At 30.1% G+C, this 22,201-nt stretch overlaps 1 protein-coding gene across 1 annotated transcript; it reads left to right on the forward strand.

Moving 5' to 3' along the window:
- The first annotated feature begins 16,605 nt into the window (after positions 1 to 16,605).
- LOC113558541 (histone-lysine N-methyltransferase 2D-like) lies at positions 16,606 to 20,656 on the forward strand. Its single transcript, XM_026964028.1, has one exon. It carries the CDS (start codon positions 17,390 to 17,392, stop codon positions 19,457 to 19,459), a length of 2,070 nt encoding a protein of 689 aa, XP_026819829.1. The 5' UTR covers positions 16,606 to 17,389; the 3' UTR covers positions 19,460 to 20,656.
- Positions 20,657 to 22,201: the final 1,545 nt, after the last annotated feature.

Here is a 22,201-nt window from a genome sequence, read left to right on the forward strand (position 1 = left end):
ATAAAAACTGTGTAATAAATACTATTGATTAATATCCTAAGCATCTAACTAAAGTATTTGTTAGTGCCTTAAATTTTTAGTTAGTTTTTAGGTTAGCTTTTTTTTACTGTGTTGAGGTAGCGTGGTAGCGTAATGACTACATTTAGGACACCTCCCACTTCCGACCAATGTAGAATGACGTTGTGCGTATACACAAAAAGTAAAACTAATTATTATTCAAGAATCATGTTTAAAATAAACATAAATTTAAGCGTTCGTTAAATAGTAAATAATTAAATCCACTCATCCCACATCAAGTCTAGTATCTACCACATATTACATATACCTACTACCTACCTACTTATTTTGATAATAAGTACTTAAATATATTTTTTAATAAAAGTATTTTAAAGATTTTAAGTTGATGACATAATGTATTTATATAGTTAAATATCATTCGTAACAAATCTACAGGATTAATAAACTAATCTTTTTTTTTTTAGTGAAGCAAGACTATGTAGTTATACCTACTTATAAATTTATTATACTACTGAAAATTACAATGTTTTGAATACATGATGTATTTCAATGTATTATATATAAATATATTAAATTAAGAAATACTAACAAAATTCCTGTTTTTTTCCAATTATTATTGAGAAAAGTGCAGAAATTTTTTATTCTTGCCCTTCTCAAAAATATCAACTATAAGATTCATTTTTCTATCATTAAAGATATTGAAGTTGAAAATTTAAGTATTTTTACTACTCTAAAATGTTTTATAACTAACTGCAAGTAATAAAATACTTTGTATTTACACATCATAAGTATTCATAAGTAACTCATCAAATATCAATGTTATAATCAATCATAGAAAGTCATAAGTCTCTATAAAATTGAGAATGAAAATTACTGAGTTTTGTATTCACTTAAACAATAATATATTTTGTATTTTATACCTATATTTTATATTTAGTAATATACTTTGTTCAAATTTAATGTTTCATTTTATTAACTAAAAATGGTTTTCTAATTTAATATTCAAATTCGACTTTTTAGTATTATAATTTATAACATTTATAACATAAACATTTATTTTATTGTTATAAAAACCGTGTACAAATGTATTCTTATTCTGTACACATTTATTCATTCCTATTATATATCTACATTTCTATTATACGTATACATAATTTTTGTTAAAAGAGTTTTTTTTGTGTAAGATCATAAATAAATAAGTATACAAATTGTATACGGTAGGTACAACAGCACAACATAATACTCTATGTATTATAGTACGTATATTATTCTATTATACACAACTACTACACATCTACATAAGATATAGGTAGACAATAGGCTTATAATTTTGGATCTCACCACTTATGAACTGGACCGCACAATGATATTCTGATAGTTTAAAGAGGCTGTAATCATGAGGACAATAGGTGTGGATAGTTGCTATCACGGAGTTATGAGTCATAAATTACAACTAATGATTGTAATATTCTGTCACACTATCGAACATTCTTACGTACTTGATAGTTGATAGATGTAGATAGCTTTAGTATTATTCACAATTTAAGAAATATAATATCTTGTGTTATTTTTTTTTTCTGTTTACCTTAAATTGTAATCTTACCAAAATATTTTTTTATACACCATATAATATATATAATGGTCGAAACGCGGATGAAAAGTCCGGAGACAAAAGGTCCATATAACTACAACAAGTCAACTTTAAAAAAAGTTAGACAAAAAGTCCGGATTCATTTTTTATAGTCGGACAAGAAGTCCCAGCACATTTTTAGTGTCGAACAAAAAGTCTAAAAATACAAAATATTTTATATACCTAATTAATATTTATTTTGAAATTTTAAAATGCTTTATACACATTATTATATTTGCGTATAACTAATAAAAATATAAACGGAAATCTTTTTATAGTAGTATAGTTAGGTACCTATAAATTATAATAATGACTAATTTATATTTTTTTATTATAATTATGATATACTATTTTTTTTTTTTTTTAGTTTTATTTAGATTGGCGTGTTTATAAATAAAATAAAATTCATTGTTTGTTAAAATGTATTTAGTTACAAATAAATTTTGATATTGTTGTTCTAATATGTTGTAATAAATTATATAATAATAAATGAAAACAAGATAATAGAAATAAATGTAATGTCTATAAACATTTTTAAATTTTTTAAATAAATATTAATTATATAAAATATTTTGTATTTCCGGACTATTTGTTCGACACTAAAAATGTACATGGACTTTTTGTCCGACTATAAAAACTGAATTCGGACTTTTTGTCCACGGACCGATTACCATAATGGTCTTTTTTAGAGCATTATTATTTTATTGGAAATGAGAAAGTCACAACAATTTATAAATATCTTAAACACACTTATTTTTTATACATACGGTGGTGGTAAAATTATTTTGTAATATTTTAAACTATCATTGTAAGTATATCATCATTTTCAAGTAAATATATATTGGCTTACCTAACCAGTATATTTTATAATATATGTTCAAGTCCTCGCCTTTTTTTTTTTAAATTAAACAATATTTTGTTATTTTTCGTTTAAATAACTTAAAAATGCCTATGATAAAAAAATGAGGTAATTTTTTTTAGATATGAGGGAAAAACAAAAATTATTTATATGTAATATTGTATTCAATTTTCTTTTCTAGTACCTTTTATAAGTATTAATTATAAAAATTGAAAATTGTTAACATTTATATTTTATAATGATAGAATGAATTACAAATTTTACTGTTTTTTTTCTTCAAATTTTGAACTTCAAGCGCTAATAAAAAAAAATCTTTAAATTTTTAAATGAAAAAAAATTTTGATGTTTTTAAATTTCTATAATTTACGTAGAATAGTATTATATTTTCAATCTGTTTGATCGAGCCTAAAAAAGTTTATTCAACACAGAAAAAAATACTCTAAATTTGAAAGTTTAAAATGCCTATAAATAATAATAGTTTTCACTTCGAAAATAGAAAATCACAAATTATTGGAAAATCAATGTATTCATTGTTTGACTTTAAATTCAAAAATTCAAAATGTCAATAAACAGCTCAAAATATTTTGAAACTTTTATACAATATTATTTAATGAAATATTATCGTATCTACTATTTCTACAGATAAAGATTTTTGAATAAATTATAATAAATTAATTTTTTCAAAAATACGTAAATATTTATTATTAAAAATGTCTTGAAAATATTGATTATTATATTCCCAACACTTAAGGAATTTCACTTATGTGTATTGTTTAAAAAAGCTAAGTAAAAATTATCATTTATTATATTTTAAGTACTTGAAAGACGAAGACAACTTTGCATGCAACCTACATACGTCCTCTAGTAACAAGGTGACATTTAATATAAATTATAATATAAATAAACATATATCGTTAGAACAGCTTAATCGGTCAAAAAAAATTTTATATTTCAAAGCCAAATTAGCTCAAACCTAAAAATAAATTGTCCGCTAGATGGCAGGACATATACATGCTTTTTGGCCTATATTTAAATAATTTTATTTAGAACAAGAGTACCTATCCCAACTCTATGATAATAATGGATTATGCCATTTTATTGCCTACACGTAATACATGTAACTAATATTAGTTTTACCAACTTTACAAAATAAATAAATGTTTTATTATTAATTCCGTTGTAATATAGTCTATATCAATTTGCAAAAGTTGTTATAAGCAACTAACTTTTTAGAAAAGTAAAATTTATCAAAAAAAAAAGTTAATTTAAATGATATTAGCCTGTAAGTAGCTAATAATGATAATTTCGTAACAATAATTATCATTAAGAATAATAAAAGCTCAAAAATATGTTAAAACTATTATATTATACTTTTTTTAAATAACGAATTTGTGTAATAGGTTGTCGGTGCTATGCGCCTCGCATATAACTAATTACATCAATACCTACTATTATAATTATTTATTTTCCTATTAAAAATATCGTAGGTTGAACAAATTTTTGTCTCGAAAAATTATTGTTTAATATTCTCGTATTATATAATAATAATTTTAATATTATTTCATAGTATATTACTAGCAGTTATAATTTTTTTTTCCAATTCATATTTTGTAAGAAAAATTGTTATAAGGAACAGGGTGTATTAAATTTTCAAGCTTCTTGACATAACATGAAACCGCGTTCTCATATGTTATAATAATTTTAAAATAACAATCATAAATTCATAAATTATAAATAATAACTATAGGAGAATTTGTATTTAATACTTGATGGTAATATACTAATATTACCGTAACATAAGAATATAAACGTATAGGTAATACGGTCTTCTTCAGCTGGAACTCGTTTAGTATAGTCGCATGTTAGGTTCAATAGATAGACGCCTAAGTGACATGTATTTATACCATGCCTACCAATATTATATAAGTAGGTAGAAATTACTATTATGCTGATGATTCATGGCTCTCCACCTAAAATTCTAAATAATTATTAATGAATAAGACCAACACATTTTTAATATGATGCTATTTTTGACGGTAGGTATCATTTTCTATACGATCTTACATTTTATTAAAAATTTGGCTATATAAAAATGGTAAATTTACAACCTATGATTTACAGTATTCAATTAAAAGAATATTGCAGGGCAAACTATTATGAGCAAATTAAATGTATTTAGGTATTATACATTATACAACAAAAAACTTGGTATATATGATATCTAATCAATATAAATGCTTTATCTTTGATTGCTAAATTAGTTTTATCAATTTTTTATACTCCATAGAGACTAGATGTTCAGCTCATTTATTAAGGTTACCTATACAACTTTCAAAATATCTACCTATACAAAGTTCTTGGATTTAATATAGGACCTTAATACATTTAATGCTTCATTTGTCATTCCAATGTAATTATTAAAGTAAAAATACAAATTATACCTAAACTCTTTAACCTATGTGTAATTATTAATTATATTACATTATAATTATAATGTTGACCAGCTTTTCTGTTTTAACTTTTTTTATAGTTGACATTTATAAAGTAATTGGATATTTTACTATAATTTATTGTAATATCGAATTGTATTTATATCGTAAAATATTATAAATTATTCTTGTTGTAATGGGTACCTAAAATGTGCATTTAAAAAATTAAAAATTAAAAATTATAAAAGAGATTGTTACGCTATTAAATAAATACATATAAAAATTATTTGATGTAACATTTCAAAAATAGTATGTGTTATTAAAAAAGTTGAAAAAGTATGAAGACCATAAACATTTAGCCAAAGACACTAAACAATGGCTGTATATATTTTATTATATTTAGATTATTCTGAATTACACGATTAAGTATACGTCATCGTAGTTTATTGTTTTATGTTGAAGGATTATTTATTATGTTGCTTATCTCTATTCAATGTTTAATGACTTAAAGAATATTTTAAAATTGAAATTTATCTAAAATCACAAAACATCTTAGAACTATTCCCAGTCAAATAGTTTCCATTCAGTTTAATGAAATTGCACGAGGTCAATCTAACTAAGCACTCGTCTGCAGTCTACACTCAGAAAGGCAATATTTTATTATTACTATTATTATTATTATTATTAGATTCTAAATGAAGTACTGGCGTGATAAATGTATTGGTTTTAAAATAGTTTATTTTGTTATATTATATATATATATATATAATATCTGTTATTACCTTTTAGATTAATAAAAATGCTTCAATTTTCAACATTGAGGGCTCTATTATATTTTAGACTCTATGTCATTTGAAAATGAGTAACTATATAAACTAGATCTAGTTTATATGAAAAATATTATTATTTATATATTATTATATTGAACAAAATAATATAATTTAAAATTTAAATTAATATTAATACCATTAAAAAATAAATAGGTACTAAATAGGTAATTTATTTTTATTAATATTATTTAACAACTGAATTAATACAATAATATTATTTAATTGGTGAGATGAAATGGGGCTATACTGTTTATTAAATGTCTTCCTCCTATTTTGTTTCAAAGATAATTTAATGAATATTTCTTACTTAAGCATAAACAATATGAAACTTTATACACATTTTTGTATAAAGCGATGTTATTATATGATCAAAAGTTTAAGTTTTGAAAGTAGATTTTATCATTATTAGTACATAATTATTGTGATCTTATGGAAAAAGATGGTTAAAATATACATTCTAAAAACTGATAATAGTTAAAAACATGTTCTGGTAACAACCTAGGCAAAGTCCAATTAATATAGTAATATAAATAATAAATTTAATTCGTAATATCTAGGTTAGGTATACGGGAATATAGCTAGGTATTGTTTGAAACTTACTTATTTCGACGAGTTGCTAAAACGACGATAGTGAAATCTGAGTTTGTAGATCAGAATTGTTCTAAGATATTGTAGATATCATAATTAAAATATTCAAGCTGAAACGGTAGATAAGATTTACGCATAGGTAACTTAATTTTTATTTATGAAATTATAATTTATCTCTTAATTATAATATATATATATATATATATAATAAATAATAAATTATAATCACAAACGGTAGTAGTAAAAATACGTGACGTAAATCATAAAAAAACCTTCCTTTACGTAATGCGATGTACAAAATGTGTAGTATTTATGTGTTTTGATGGATGCGTGATTTTAGTTATTTAATTTATACTTTAATTATTATTAGAGTATATATGCAGCCTAACGTAAATACACTGCAAATTATGTGCCGTTTTTGTATAATGTATACCTATATCTAGTAGATATGCCTATATAAATATATGGGCGTAGACCGTTTAGACGAATCGATCCAAAATATAGTTTGTTTGGACAAGGGTTCATTCAACTAAAAATACCGGGCAAATAAGTATGAGAATGCTTATAATATACGTACACTCAACAATTAATTAAACAAAATCATGCGTCTGAATCATAATTTTTTTTTAATATACCTAATAGTGATAATGATGAATAACCGTTATTAGCAACGATATCATCCGTATTTATCACCAGGTTTTTACAGAGCATAGGCAAAAATTCACTCGGCCAAATGGACTATTATTTTTTTGGTCAAAATTATTATCTTCGCCCAAACGACCACTGTCCAAGTACCTAAATTATTATAATTACAAAAATTCAGTGAATATCAAATGACTTAAGGATACAACTTCGACCGACTTATTATAATATTACATAATTGTTTTGACGAATCGTTAATATGCGTGATATTATGTAAGTATTTTTGAGCTTCAATGACAATCTGTCTGGCCAATACTAGTTTTCCGTTTTGTGCAATCAACGAAAAATGTACGTTTATTTTAATTTATTATATTATATATCTTAATCCTTTTATTTATTATAGAATTAAAATTAATTATTAACACATATATTATAATAATTAATAACAGTAACAAGCAGTCTTACGTGAAGATACTGTGTTATTAATATTATTTTTTAAAAATGAAAAAATAGATATTTAGCCATTAAGTAGTATAGATACTTACTTTATTATTATATTTACGCATTAATGTGGCTGCAGTATGTGCGCAATTATTAAGTTTACGGGACAATGATGATGTATTATATTGTTTTATGATATAATAGGTACGTGGCAAAAAAATAGCGATTAACTGTAGTAGTTTATTATTTTTCTTAGTAATAACTATTAGTCGACGTATACGCAGTCATGAAATTAACAGCTGACAACTATTATGGTGATAAAAAATGTAATTGTTCACGTCACAATTAGAACTTAATATCTATTACACTAATTTATATGCTAATTATGTATCTAATATATTATATTATAAAAAAAATTATTTTTAGAACATTTGGCGTTTAATTGGAATGCTATAGTTATACAATATTATAGATATAACCACTATAAATAATATATAAATATATAACTTTTATAGATAAATAGAGTCAAATTGAACTCAAACGTTATTGTCAGTAGGAATGCATACAAATCAAATCTCGATAAAATATTTTAGAACGACTGAAGTCCAATTTGTTTTAGCACATACTGATTGAGTCCAGTCAAATCAAAAATATAAAAACAAATTAAATCCATGTTTTAATATTAATACTAATTAAGTCCCGTAGGTATAACTTTAAAAAAAAACATCGTCCTTTATTTCATCTGTACAAACTTAGAATAACTGTTTAACAGTTAACAATTAACTCTACAAGTAGGTATGTTTTAAAATGTTTTAGATTCTGAGCGAAATTATGAATAAATTATTTTTACAATAAATACTTAATAGCAGGTTTTTTGTTTTTTCTCAGTCATAACTTTTTGGAGAAGTAATAATTCTTAAATTTTCAATTTTATAAAGTTATAATATAGGAAAATGAATTATTCGTGAGCACTTCAAACTTTTACATATATCAATATTATTTATTGTATTTATATACAGAATAACATTAATTTTAAACTATTACATAATATCTATATGCAATCATATTACCATCATGAACATATTCCACTATTTTACGGTAACGGAGTATTCACTCAAAATGTAATAATAATAATAAATTATATCAATATAATATACTAATATAATAATTAAATATTATAAATTTATATAATAAAAGCTTTTTATACCTTATTAATTATTAATGCATTTGTAAATTACATTTTAAAAATCTAATAATCTAAATTTAGATTAATGCGCAACCATTGCATGCTAACCGATATATTTTACTTTAAAAATTGTAAATTTATAAGTCTAAGTATAATAGATTCTATCAGGAAAACTTATAAGCAATAAATAAAAATTAAATACATGCAATATTATCGAAAAAAACTTTTTTAGTAAAATAAATTACTTTACTAGCAATATAAAAAACCATATTATGAAAATATATAGTATACTTATTAGACACTTAGTAATATAGTAATACATGCAATGATTTAACATTGAATTCAAATTTTACACATTCAATGTGGCCTACTCTATTCCAGGTACATTTACCGCAGTACTTTTTCCGTTTATACCAGGATTCAATTAGTATATTATTTTTTTTTCCAGTTTAGATTAGTTTATACTGGTCATAGTAACTACAAATGATGCGCGTAGTAAGCAAAAACCTTAAAATATGCAAATGTATTTAATTTAATTTAGATTTTTTATAATCCAAATAGGATTTTTATTTAACCCTAAATTAAATTGAACTATCCAATAAAAGCATACAAATACTGGAGGTCCAAAACTTATATATTATATAATAATATAACATATCGTTTTATATTCAGTCACCACTAACCAAGGCACTTAGCATTAACTAAAATAGTCTGTGTATAATATGTACCAGTTAAAATAAATAGTTTACCATAATTTTATAGTTATATATAAGTACTACACTGATATGCAGTCATTATTGGGTCACCGTGGGCCGTCGCATCATGATATTCAATCAATAAAATATAACCTGTATAAAACAATAAAATAGGATTAAAATCTTTATTAGACTAGTCTAGCGCTTAGCTGTAACTTATGTTTTCAATAGATATATGTAGAAATATATAACTTAGTGGCTAGTTAGTTCAGGAATAAATTATAAATGTTGTCTATTTAATTATACGTGTGCTCGAATATTATACATATTATTATAGATCAGAGTTTCTCAACATCATTTGAGTTTTGACCTTAAGATATTTTACAAAAATCCAGTGATACTCTAAAGTAGTATATCCTGTATTTGTATTTATATTTTATATCTTTGGTTTTTTTTAACTAGTTACAACCAAACATATTGTGCAAATATATTATTATAATAATATACATTATATATTGTAAAAAAATTAATTAATGGATTAAGCTCACACGTTCATATCTTTCGTAAAATTATATTTTTAAATAGTGAAAAATATGTATGATTGTTTTATTTTTGAAATAATTTTACAGCACCTCCAATTCAAATTTGTGATGACCTGATTGAAGATATCTGATATAGATACTAAAAAGTAAAAAAAACATTTAATAGAAATAACAACGAAACTTATTTAAATTGTATTTTACTACTCAGTCTTACAAGTTTACTACAATAGTCAATACTTACAGGCTACGATAGTGTACCTAATAGAAAACTATGCGGCTATACATATGTATATATAATAATAATTAACTATTCACTCATGTAGTGTAGTTATGGGATCGCTAGCTACTATTGTTATAACATTTTATTAAAATTAATTAAATTAAAAAATAACTAGTAAAACAAACAAACTGAATATATATCTACAAGCGTGTATCATCTATACAAATTACAAATGTCAACCATAATAGTCTATAATTTTACACGAATATAACGACTAAATATAAAGTAATTAATTGGTACTACAATAATTTAGTAAATATATCGCAAACTTATATCTATATATCTTTCAATAATACTGCTCGAACTACAGGTTGGTATAGCCGGTATAGGTATATTACAATTCACTTGACTATAATCACCTCTCACGGCTGATTTAGTCGTTGAAGAAATATACAGTGGATAAAATACCAAAAAGCACAACATGACCATTATACAATAACTATGTACGGATTAGGCGTATATATTATTCAGATCCATGTTAAGTCATATTATATTGGCACCCTAGGGTAATGTGGTAATATTGGAGTAACATTTGCAAACATCTCTTTTCTCCTCCACATAGATGTGATTATGTAGAATAGTGGTTTTGTAAAGTATAGTGTATTATAGTGTATCTATATGCAATATAAACATATACTAAAAATTAAAGTCATTATAAACAATTAATTTAAACGATACTGTATAGGTGTTATAATAGACTAATTATAATATAGCACCATTTAAATTGATAATTGCGGTTATAGTATTTATATAGGACAGGCAATACTCTTTCGCCCAAAAATGATATACCTATTCTACTTTTCGACCAATTATAATAATAAAGTTATTTCCTCTTTTCACATTAAAAAAACTGTATTATTTTTACTCACGATTTTACGTATGACATTTTGGGACGCGCTGTCTCAAAATTATTATGTTGCATACTATTATATGTTATCTTATAATGATGTGAGTATGGACGATTGTGACAAGATTATCTGTGAACTTTGAATAGATACAACTTAGAACGGTGTCTTATTAAGTATGATTTTTAAACAGTTTAAACAGACAATTTCATTTAATTATTATACATAAAAATAAACAATTATACATATTAATTTAGTAATAAGTAGTTCCCCTTCGCATGCCAAATAGTATTATACATATATATAATTGTATTGTAAATAATGATGGCTTATTATCTATTAGAAAGCTATGCTATAAATTAAATAACTCAAACGGCATATTTAAACCCACCAGTCTATGATACCAGAATATGATTAGACAGAAAGTTCTAAGCCTTATAAAGGGTGAAAGAAAATGTTGTAAGAGTATAATAATTTTCCACCATCACTATTGACCAGTGCTGTGAATTTAATGCATTTGAATGTTTTTTTTTTCAGTGTATATTTTGCCTGTATTAGCGCAAAAATGCATGCATACATTTAATATCTTTTTAGTGCATTAAATGCACAGCCCTTCTAATGATTAATTCAAAAATTTTGGAGGTACGTACACAGGTTATGTACACTCTATACGAGGGTAAATTTCTTTGAAAAAAGGTTTCTATTATTCGCAAATTGTGCGCAAATGAGTTGTGTTTTTGTACGTAAACGGTTTGTAAAAAAGGTAAATTTGCGCAAACGAGTTGTAGCCAGTACTTATATATATTATGTTAACCTTTTATTTTATTTACATTTTTTCACTATGATAAATTGTGCTAACTTTATTAAAGAGGGTGATGACTACATTTTTTTATTAAATTAAATTTATAGAAGTGAAAAGGGTGGAAGATTTATAGTTATACAATTCCTTTTAGTAATTTTAAGTACAATTATTTTGGTTCGACTAACAAAACAAAAAACAACTCATCTATACCCATTGGAAATATGTGTATATAACAATATATAAGAATATAAATGCAAAATTATAAACATATATACAATATACAAATTTACTTATTTATTACCAATTGATGAACATAATTACAATGGATATGATAAATCGAATATTAATCATCAATAAATTATAATAGCAACACAACATTATTATATATAAATGAAAACTCTTTCAAAAGATCTACATTCTCCATACTGCAAAACCAAAAAAAATTATATTAAAATATAACGTGCTAAAAGCTTTGGTTAAGCAGATTTAAACTAAACTCATTTTTACACAATGCTATACAAAATTCTGAATCAAAAAATCATGGACAAAAATAATGCAATACTTTTAGACGAAAAAAGGAAGCTATTATACCTCTCATTTTTAGTCAGAATAAAAAGTAGCAATTTTTGGACAAAATAAAGAATTGCACACTTTATTATACAACAATGCAGGCTACTGCATAACAATAATAAGTAAATATATTATAATGATGTTACATAAAATTTATAAATTTAATATAAGAGTTACGGTTAATATAAATGTTAAAATGTGAGTATATATGTACCTACATATTATATAATATATATTTATAAATTCTGTGGGCACGTTGCATGTAGATGCCTATGCAATGTGCATATGCATAGGTATAGTTGGTATGTATAGTTTTTATATAGATTATCGCAAAATACAATAATATAACTACTATAACTGACACGATAATAATATTTTAACATGATAGAGTATATGCGTCATACACAATAAACTGTAAAAGTTAATATATGATGGGTAATATCATTGATTATATTCACTAATATAGTAATATGGCCATATTTAGGGAATATAGCAACAGGAAGCATTTCATTTTATTTGTAAATTTTCATTGTCTTAATCCACTCTCATAACTGCGGATATTTAATTATATTTCCTATACAGAATATGTTATACTTATTTTTATATTTTGTAAATTATTGCCATAAATTATAATATAATATTATTATCATTGACATTGTCATAAAACATTTATTTATAAAACTACATTGCGTAATACTATAATTAAAACGTTTTCTGAGTATAACAATCCAGAAAGAAAATTTAAAAAAATTTAATAGTCGTTTTTTTCTAACTAAATACGGCTCTGTACACAAGTACTTTATATATTTTATAAAAGCACTCATTCTCCATGATCACCAATAACACGATACGATACTCTGTATTATTATATATAATACACTAATACAGCCAGCTAGCATATCTACTACAAAATTTAATAATGATCTGCCATGAAAAAATAATTGCATTATTGTTATAACTTATATAACATAACAGATTATTTTTGTCAGCATTTTTTGAAAAAAAGGTGAAATAGAAAAAAAACTTGAATAATACCTATAATAATAATAATTAAAACTAAAACTAAGTCCTTGCAGTTATCTATATTATTATCAATAACCTCTAAATATAATGTACCTATATAATATCTATGTAAATGTATAGCTATATAAGACCGATTTCAGAAAATAAGTTAAATATGAGTGCACCATGCAGCATACACACGCAAGGCACACAAATGGATAAACAATGAAGTTAAGACCCGAACTCATTTTTAAAATTGTTTTCAAAATATATTTCATTGCACTTTATCTGAAAATGAGACAAAATCTATTTATTTTTGTTTTAAATAAAAATATTCTTTACCTATACGTATATTATAATATGATAATTATTATAAAAATATTGATTATATTTTAATTTTAATTATTATATGTTCAGTTTCAGTTATTGATAGTCAGAAAAAATAATGCTTGCTAATGCCAAAATTCGTTATAGGTATATATAGTCGTTTTTATCAATTTTTTAAAAATTTATCTTTTAATTTTTTTATTTAACTTCCATTATGTAAAAAGTAAATTTTTTTCTAATCGGTACCTCCAAAAACACATTTAAAAAAAAAAAAATGATAAATGGACATTATATATACACAGTAGAACTCCGATTATCCGAACGCCTATCAACCGAACGTCCAATTAACCGGACGAGAAAAAAGATTTAACGGCTTCAAAATTTCTTTTAAATTATAGCTTATTCTTTTTCAGTTAAATATTATAATAAAATTATTTATTTATTGTTATAAATTTCAAATTATAGTACATACATATTAATAACAAGTACATACATACAATATATTCATACAATTATACAAGGCTGGGCAAGTTAACTAATTATTTTAACTCGTTAAGTCAATACAGAAAAATGTAAGTTAAGTTTAAAGTTAAAAATTACATTTTTTATTTATTTAACTCGTTAAAAGTTAATTTGAAAAAAATTGTAACTTATCTTTAAAATTAAGTTGATTTTCTTTTTTTCGTGTAAAATTAATTACAAAACGGTTACAGAAAACAATACGAACAAAATGTTATGAACAAATAATATAATTGTTGACGACACAACGAATTTATTGCTTAATAGTCAATATGTTAAAATCATTCTGGGTTTTCTCGTTAATTTAGAAGTAACTTGAAAAAAAGAAACAAGTAAAGTTAGAAGTTACTTATCAAAATAAAAGTAACTCGTTAAGTAACTTAGTTAAAAGTAAATTAACTATAACTTTTTAATTCGTTAATGCTCAACTTGTAACTATATAATTATTTAATTTTTGATATGTCATATATCAATCATCCGGATATTTGCTTATCCGGACCACCCTCGACATTAATTAGTCCGGATAATCGGAATTCTACTGTACCGTGGTATATAATTGCATTTTTTTGTCGAAAATGTAGATAGGTAACACTAGGTAAATAATCATATATTATTTATGAACGTTTTTTTAGGTAACATAATTCAAAATAATAAAATTAATAAAAAGTATAACTGTTTAACAATTTTAGTTGGTGAGTAATATATGGGTAATATACATACTATAATATAATATATAGGTATACAATATAGTCGATAATACATCTTTTAAACCTGCATATTAGTATGGGTGTAAATTGAGGTACATTGAATATATCCATAAAGATTAACTGTAACCTACCATGATCCACATGAGTATCTATTATAATATGTAACTGGTCACCATTACCTAGCCATCGAATTATGTAATACTCTATTAGATCATCTTAATATGCGTGTATAGAGATTATTCCTCTCTATATATATATATATATAGGTACCCAGTGAATATTGCTGCACACTACCTATGTTATAAACGATACACCTCAGTTATAGACTATATATAGTATAAAATTGTAGATTTATTTTTATTCCATGAATTAATATACGTGAAGAGGGGGTGTCAGATATAGTTTGTCTGTCGAACGTAAAACATACCCGAAATACATTCGAGTAGCGGGCAATATAGTTTGTATATTTTCTAGCCTAAATTTACGATACAACCCGTAATTCTATGTAGGACATTTAGCTATATATTGGTACCTACACTGCAATAATATTGTAATACGGTAGATATTATACTTAACCATCTACTTTTATGTAAAATTCTAACTTTCGAAAAAGTAACAATAATATATAAGCGCGTTACATGTTACAATATAATAATATTATGGTAAACGCGCCCAGTGCGGGTTTAACGGATATTGTTACTACTCCGGCGCCACAATCAAATGGCCAAGCGGGTAATTCTATGGGACCGTTAAACGCACATGATATTACCTATGCCTATTATATTATTTACGTACATACTACGTGCGTATATTAAATTATCGTAATAATATTACATTAATGTTACATACTATGTCATAGTGAATGTATGATAAAAAACATAATAATAAATATTGATTAATATTATAGTAAAACGAGCGCTCTCTATTCTCTTCAGGTGCGATCCGCGACTTCGGGCGGCGGCGGCAGCGGCGGCGGCGGCGGCGGCGGCGGCGGTGTTTAGGCAAAGCTCGTCTATCACTGAAACACCATCACTACTATGCGCGCCCAAGTCCACTATAAGTGGCGTGGTGTGGGGCGCGGTGCGGGTGCAGTTCGAAGTGCAAGCGGGCCAAACATCTGCCGGTGCGCTGGTGGCGGCGGCAAGACAACCGACCGTGTGTGCGTGTGCCGGCGGCGACGTGACTGATGTGGGAAAAAAACGGCCGACGAAAAAAAAACCGTCACTGCGACGGCGGCGGAAAACTCGTCGACGCGCCGCCGGGTGGGGTCGGGGTGACGTTCGGCGGCGACGGTGGGCCGACGGCCGATTGGTCGTAGTCTAGGAGACCGTCGGCTGGGGGGGCGCGGCGCGGTATCGCGGGCGGAGCGCGCGCACGGCGTCGCGGTAGGACGTCGTCCAATGCGCGAGCGCACCTCGCCGTCCACCGCACCGCGCCTCGGGCAAACGACACCGACGCACCGAGAAACGCCGCGCGCGCGCGCACGACAGCGATACCACGCACGCACGCACGCGCCCGACGCGCATATACATTTGTTCGGCGGCCGGCCCCTCCTCCTTCCGCGCCGCACCACTGACGTGTACGAGTATACGTGTTTTGTGGGTGTGTGCGTTAGTGTGTGCGTGTGTGTGTGTGTGTCCGTCGACCGGGACCGTGACCGGGGCCGGCGGGGCACCACACTCTCGCTCGGTCGGTTTAACGACGGCAGCAGTTTGCCGCGATCAGCCTTGCCCGAACGAACGATATATGCGCGTACACGTAATAATATCATATTATATACCTGCGAGCAAACAACGCACTCACACGCACGCAAAGGCACACAAACGCGTCATAATAATAATATCGTGTTATTATTTTGTACGGTACATCGCGTAATAGGTATATAATATTATATTATTATTGTAGCCGCGAACCGTATCTAATATAATATAGCGGTCCGTCGGTCGTGTTACAGTGTCCGCGAGTGGAAGACGCACGCGAATTCACCACCGCCGCGCCGATACGTCGTCGCTGTGTTTGCGAACCGCGCGCGTCGAGAGTATAATATTATAGCAATATACTCCGCGCCGTTTGCGGGTACGCGCACCAGACCCAAGTGCCGGCAAAGCGGCTGCCGCCGGAAAACTGCAGCAGCGCGGCGCAAGTGTTACGAAATATCTGTATACCTGTATATACATGCCGTACAGTCGCTGTGCACAAATATTATGTACGATTGTCCGCCGTTACCGTCACCGCCGCATTCGCTAACGCCGCCGTTGTCGCCGTCGTCCCCGCGGTCGCGATCGCCGCTCCGCCGTCGCCTCTGATATCACGTACAGGTAGATGTTCGCAGCGCAAGTGTGACAGCGTCGTATTATACATAGTGTACACACGTGAAGCAACGCCGTCTGCGACCGCCCGCAATCGTCGTCACATCATAGGTATACAATACATAATTATTATACCGATAAACACAGGTAAAAGTACAAACGCTAACTATGACAATGCTATCGTCGCAAAAACTTTTGTACTCCGATACGGCGACCGCCGCGGCCGCGGCCGCAGCCGCTGCCGCAGCTGCTGTCAACGCGGCGGCCATGTACGGCGGCAACTCGTCGACCACCGGCGCCGGTGGGGGCGGCGGCGGACCGTCGTCGACGCCGTCGCTGTGCTCGCCGCCTCCGCAGTCGCACCACCAACAGCAACAGCAACAGCAGCAACAGCAGCAGCAACAGCAACAGCAACAGCAACAGCAGCTCGTGTTCGGCAGCAGTGCCTCGGCCGCGGCTAACATGCAACAGCAACTGTACGGCGGCATGAATTCCGCCGCGACCGCGGCCGCGGCTATGTACGGTTTGAACGCGTCGGCCGCCGCCGTCGCTGCCGCGGCCGCAGCCGCTGGTGCCGGCGGAGACCCGACCGGTGCCGCGAACGCCGCGGCGTTACAACGTGTCCGTGCCGACAAGACGTACCGTCGGAACTACACTCACGCTAAACCGCCATACTCGTACATTTCGCTCATTACGATGGCCATACAAAATTCGCCGGTGAAAATGCTCACACTCTCCGAAATCTATCAGTTCATCATGGATTTGTTTCCGTTCTACCGGCAAAACCAACAGCGGTGGCAGAACTCCATCAGGCACTCGCTGTCATTCAACGACTGTTTTGTTAAAGTGCCACGGACACCCGACAAACCAGGTAAGGGCTCGTTTTGGACGTTACACCCAGACTCAGGAAACATGTTCGAGAACGGTTGCTACCTACGACGACAAAAGCGTTTCAAAGACGACAAAAAAGACGCTTCGTCGATCCGACAACACGGTGACGGCGGTGGCGGTCACCATCATCAGCACCACGGAGGTCATAATCACTCAAAGAGTTCGTCGCCCATGCTGCATAGCGGCGGCGGTGGCAGTCAACACCAGCTTACTGGTCAACATCAACTTAGTGGTGGCCACCACCATCAGCAGCACCATTTAGACATGGTATTAGACAAAAAACCGTCATCGTCGGTACCACCGTCATCGGCGTCGTCCTCGTCGGTACTCGCCGCTGCTGCGGACCACCACCACCATCTGCTGCAACTGCAACACCACCATAATCAAAAACTAGGTGCCGGTGGTGGCGGGCTCATGTCTTCGGCCGCCGCGGCAGATTTAGGCTTCGGTAGTGGCATGCACCATCAACACCAACAACACCAACAGCAGCAGCAGCACAGCAAACACCATTTACTGCTACACCACCACCACACGCACGAGCACCAAAACAGCCACAACAACGGTAATCACCACGACAGTGACCACGATCACGTGCACCACATGCACCATCACCTACAACAACACGGTGGTGGCGACGATGACTCGTCATCGTCAATGTTGGTTGGGTCGTTGCTGCAACATCACCAACACCAGCAACAACAACACCAACAGCAACAGCACCACCACCAGCAGCAGCAACACCATCAGCAGCAGCACAGTCCGGTGGACATTTACGCCGCAGCAGCGGCCGCTGCGCACCACAACCACCAGCAGCAACAACAACACCAGCAGCAACAGCAGCAGCATCATAGCCACCATCAGCAACTTCAACTGCAGCAACACCTCAAGTCTTCAGCAGCAGCTGCCGCCGCAGCCGCAGCCGCGGCCGAATTCGCCGCATCCAATCATCCGTTTTCGATTACGCGACTGTTGCCGCCACCGCCAACGGCATCGGTCGCTGCAGCCGCATCAGCGTCCGACAAACCATCGTCAGCTGCATCCGTGGCCGCGGCCACTGCATCGTCCGCGACCGCCGCCTCCGCCGCCGAGAAAATGTACGAAATGGCAGCGGCTTCGCAATACGGTACTACGGCTGGGTATAACGATTACTATCACCCACACGCACACCCACATCATCCACATCACCACGGACACCCACATCCACACCACCAGCAGGCGTCACTATATCACGCGGCCGCGGCCGCTGCAGCAGCTGCCGCAGCAGCAGCAGCTTCCGGCGGACCGCAATCGTCCGGATCGTCAGTATCCGCCGCTGCCGCCGCCGCCGGATCGTCGTCGCCGTTGTGACATCACCATCACCATCAGCAGCTCCAGCAGCACCACCAGCACCAATATCCGCCACTTGTTTGAAAACGGTGTGGTCGATCGTGGGCAACAACAGCGGCAGCAGCAATAGTAATTAATGCAGCCGCGCTTAATTTTTCTTCAATAATTTCCAAGCGTCTGTCGCGCGCGCATGCGTGACTGCGGTACGCAACGAATGTGTAATTTTTATTTTGTTTTTTTCTAGTAATCTCTCGAGTACCTTCTGCCTATAAACTATTATATATATTATACTCATATGTGTTTGATACCGTCATGTTTCGTTTTTAGATTTATTATTATTATTATTATTATTATTATTATTATTATTATATACGTGTGTGTGTACAGTATATATTTTATGTTAGTGTGTACGCGTTTAAAAAATTACAAAACGACTTTTTACGTTTATCTATATATATATATATATATATATATATAAAAATTATTAATTTATACAAAATAGTAATGCGATGTGATGCAAAAATTGTTGTGCAAGTAGTTGCGTTTTTTCCCTCGTAAACATTTATGTATGCATATAATATATTATATATTTATATATTTTATACAAATAAAAGTATAATATATGTAAATATTGTGAATTATATGTATATTTGTAAACGTAGTAAGCTGTACTATTGTGAATATATTGGACGCTCACTGCGGCCAGTATATATATATATATATAGGTACGTCGAGCGACTTACGATCGTTTTCGCCGCGTTACCATATAGTATGTTAAAATAATTATAGAATTAATATATAATATATAAATGTACGTTGAAAATAGGAGTTTTTTATGTTACTTTTTTTCGTCGTCGTCGCGTGCGCGGCGACAGCGGTGTTAGCCGGGTCTTAAACGACGCCGCCGCCGCCGCCACTACACTATACTATATATATATATATATATACGCGTACGCACAGCAAACTGTTGTACTTTAAGTATTTTTTTTATATACATATATATCTATTAATATATATATACAACAATACAATAATACGATCGATATATGTACATTGTACGTGTATATTTTGTAGTGTGACTTTGTCACATTGCGATCGTGTCCTAAATATATGCCGTGTACCTATATTTTACCTATATAATATGTAAATATTTATATTATGTGTATATTATATTATAAATATTTATCATGTGTACGGTTTTAAGTAAAATAAATTCAATTCGACAACATTTACAAAATTATACCAACGTGCTTTTTTACAAACCGTGTAAAATTATCATTTCAATGCACTACAGGCCGTGTGATCAGTTTTATGTCACACGACATAATTTTACCTACTTATATTAGATGTATAATTTTACACGATATACTTGTATTTTAATATAATTATATGCCTTTTGAGTTTTGAGTTGTACATCAAGTTTTGACTAGGAAATGGGTACCATATTAGTATAATTAATTATACTACACACGTAATTAGTATATACACGCGTAATACCTATATGAAATATGCAGAACATTGCAGTGTATGCGCGTGTATCGGTGTGACATTAATATATTATAATTATCTATTTATTTATTTATATACATATATAGGTTATTAATCATAATAACGTAACTTGTAACAATAGTTTTAGCTTAGCTACAACTTACAATATCCTGAAAACCCCAATACATATTTCTGATACAACATACAACTTCACAAAATAACCTGTAAGTATATGAAACTATCATTACGTATGTATAGTGTTATGGAATTAAACACGGCAACTGTACAAAAAATTAGGAAAAGTATCATCACGATTTCCCTCGCATCATAATGTATTATAATATTTATTATCATATAATATATCATTGACCTATCACATGGGTTATATTTATATTACTTTGTAGGAGTAGGTACCTATAAATATAAAATTATCTCAAACAAAATAAACGAATATCAGACTACCACATTCATCACATTTTAATTTTTAAACATTAATATGAGTAAAACCTTTATTCTTTATTAATTATACGAATAAACATTTATTTTTTTTTAATGATGATTTCGTTCATATTGTAGCGTAAATAGTGTGTTGTGTTAAATAGCGGCAATATTATTTTTTCATATCACAACAATAAATCAAATAATTTCTATTAACTGCAATAATAGGTACCAATACTTGTATAATAACTGGCAGTTACAATAACATTATATTTATCATTATACTTTTATGTTCTGATTCAATTATAATAATATGTGTACTACGATAATGCGCACATTACACACATTCGTCAGAAATAATTTATCGCGAATCAATGTACAATTTAGCTTCATTAATTATAATTTATAGTAACGCATAATATGATTGTCTTTTGTAATTATAATGTAATATGTTAAATAATAAATATACAAAAATACACAAAAAAAATTAACAGGCATATAAAAATATATAGGTGGGAAATAGCTATATTATATAATATTACTCTGAATATAATTATTGTAAATAAAAGTTATAACTTAAAAGAAAACGATCATGATTTATAATATACCTGATAGGTATGTATTAAAATAAAAACTGATACAAAAAATTTATTAGTACGTATAAAGATTTCATTCGATAGTATTTTATTTTAGAGACAACTGTTGAATCTTATCGTGTCAGTAAAAAAGATATATAAGGTACCTATACAATATTACAATATAACAATTATGATAATTATATAATTTGTAACAATTATTAAATTTTTCATGACATTATCACTAATTCAGTATCAATTA

This window comes from Rhopalosiphum maidis, chromosome 3, assembly GCF_003676215.2.
Source record: "Rhopalosiphum maidis isolate BTI-1 chromosome 3, ASM367621v3, whole genome shotgun sequence".
NCBI lineage: Eukaryota > Metazoa > Arthropoda > Insecta > Hemiptera > Aphididae > Rhopalosiphum > Rhopalosiphum maidis.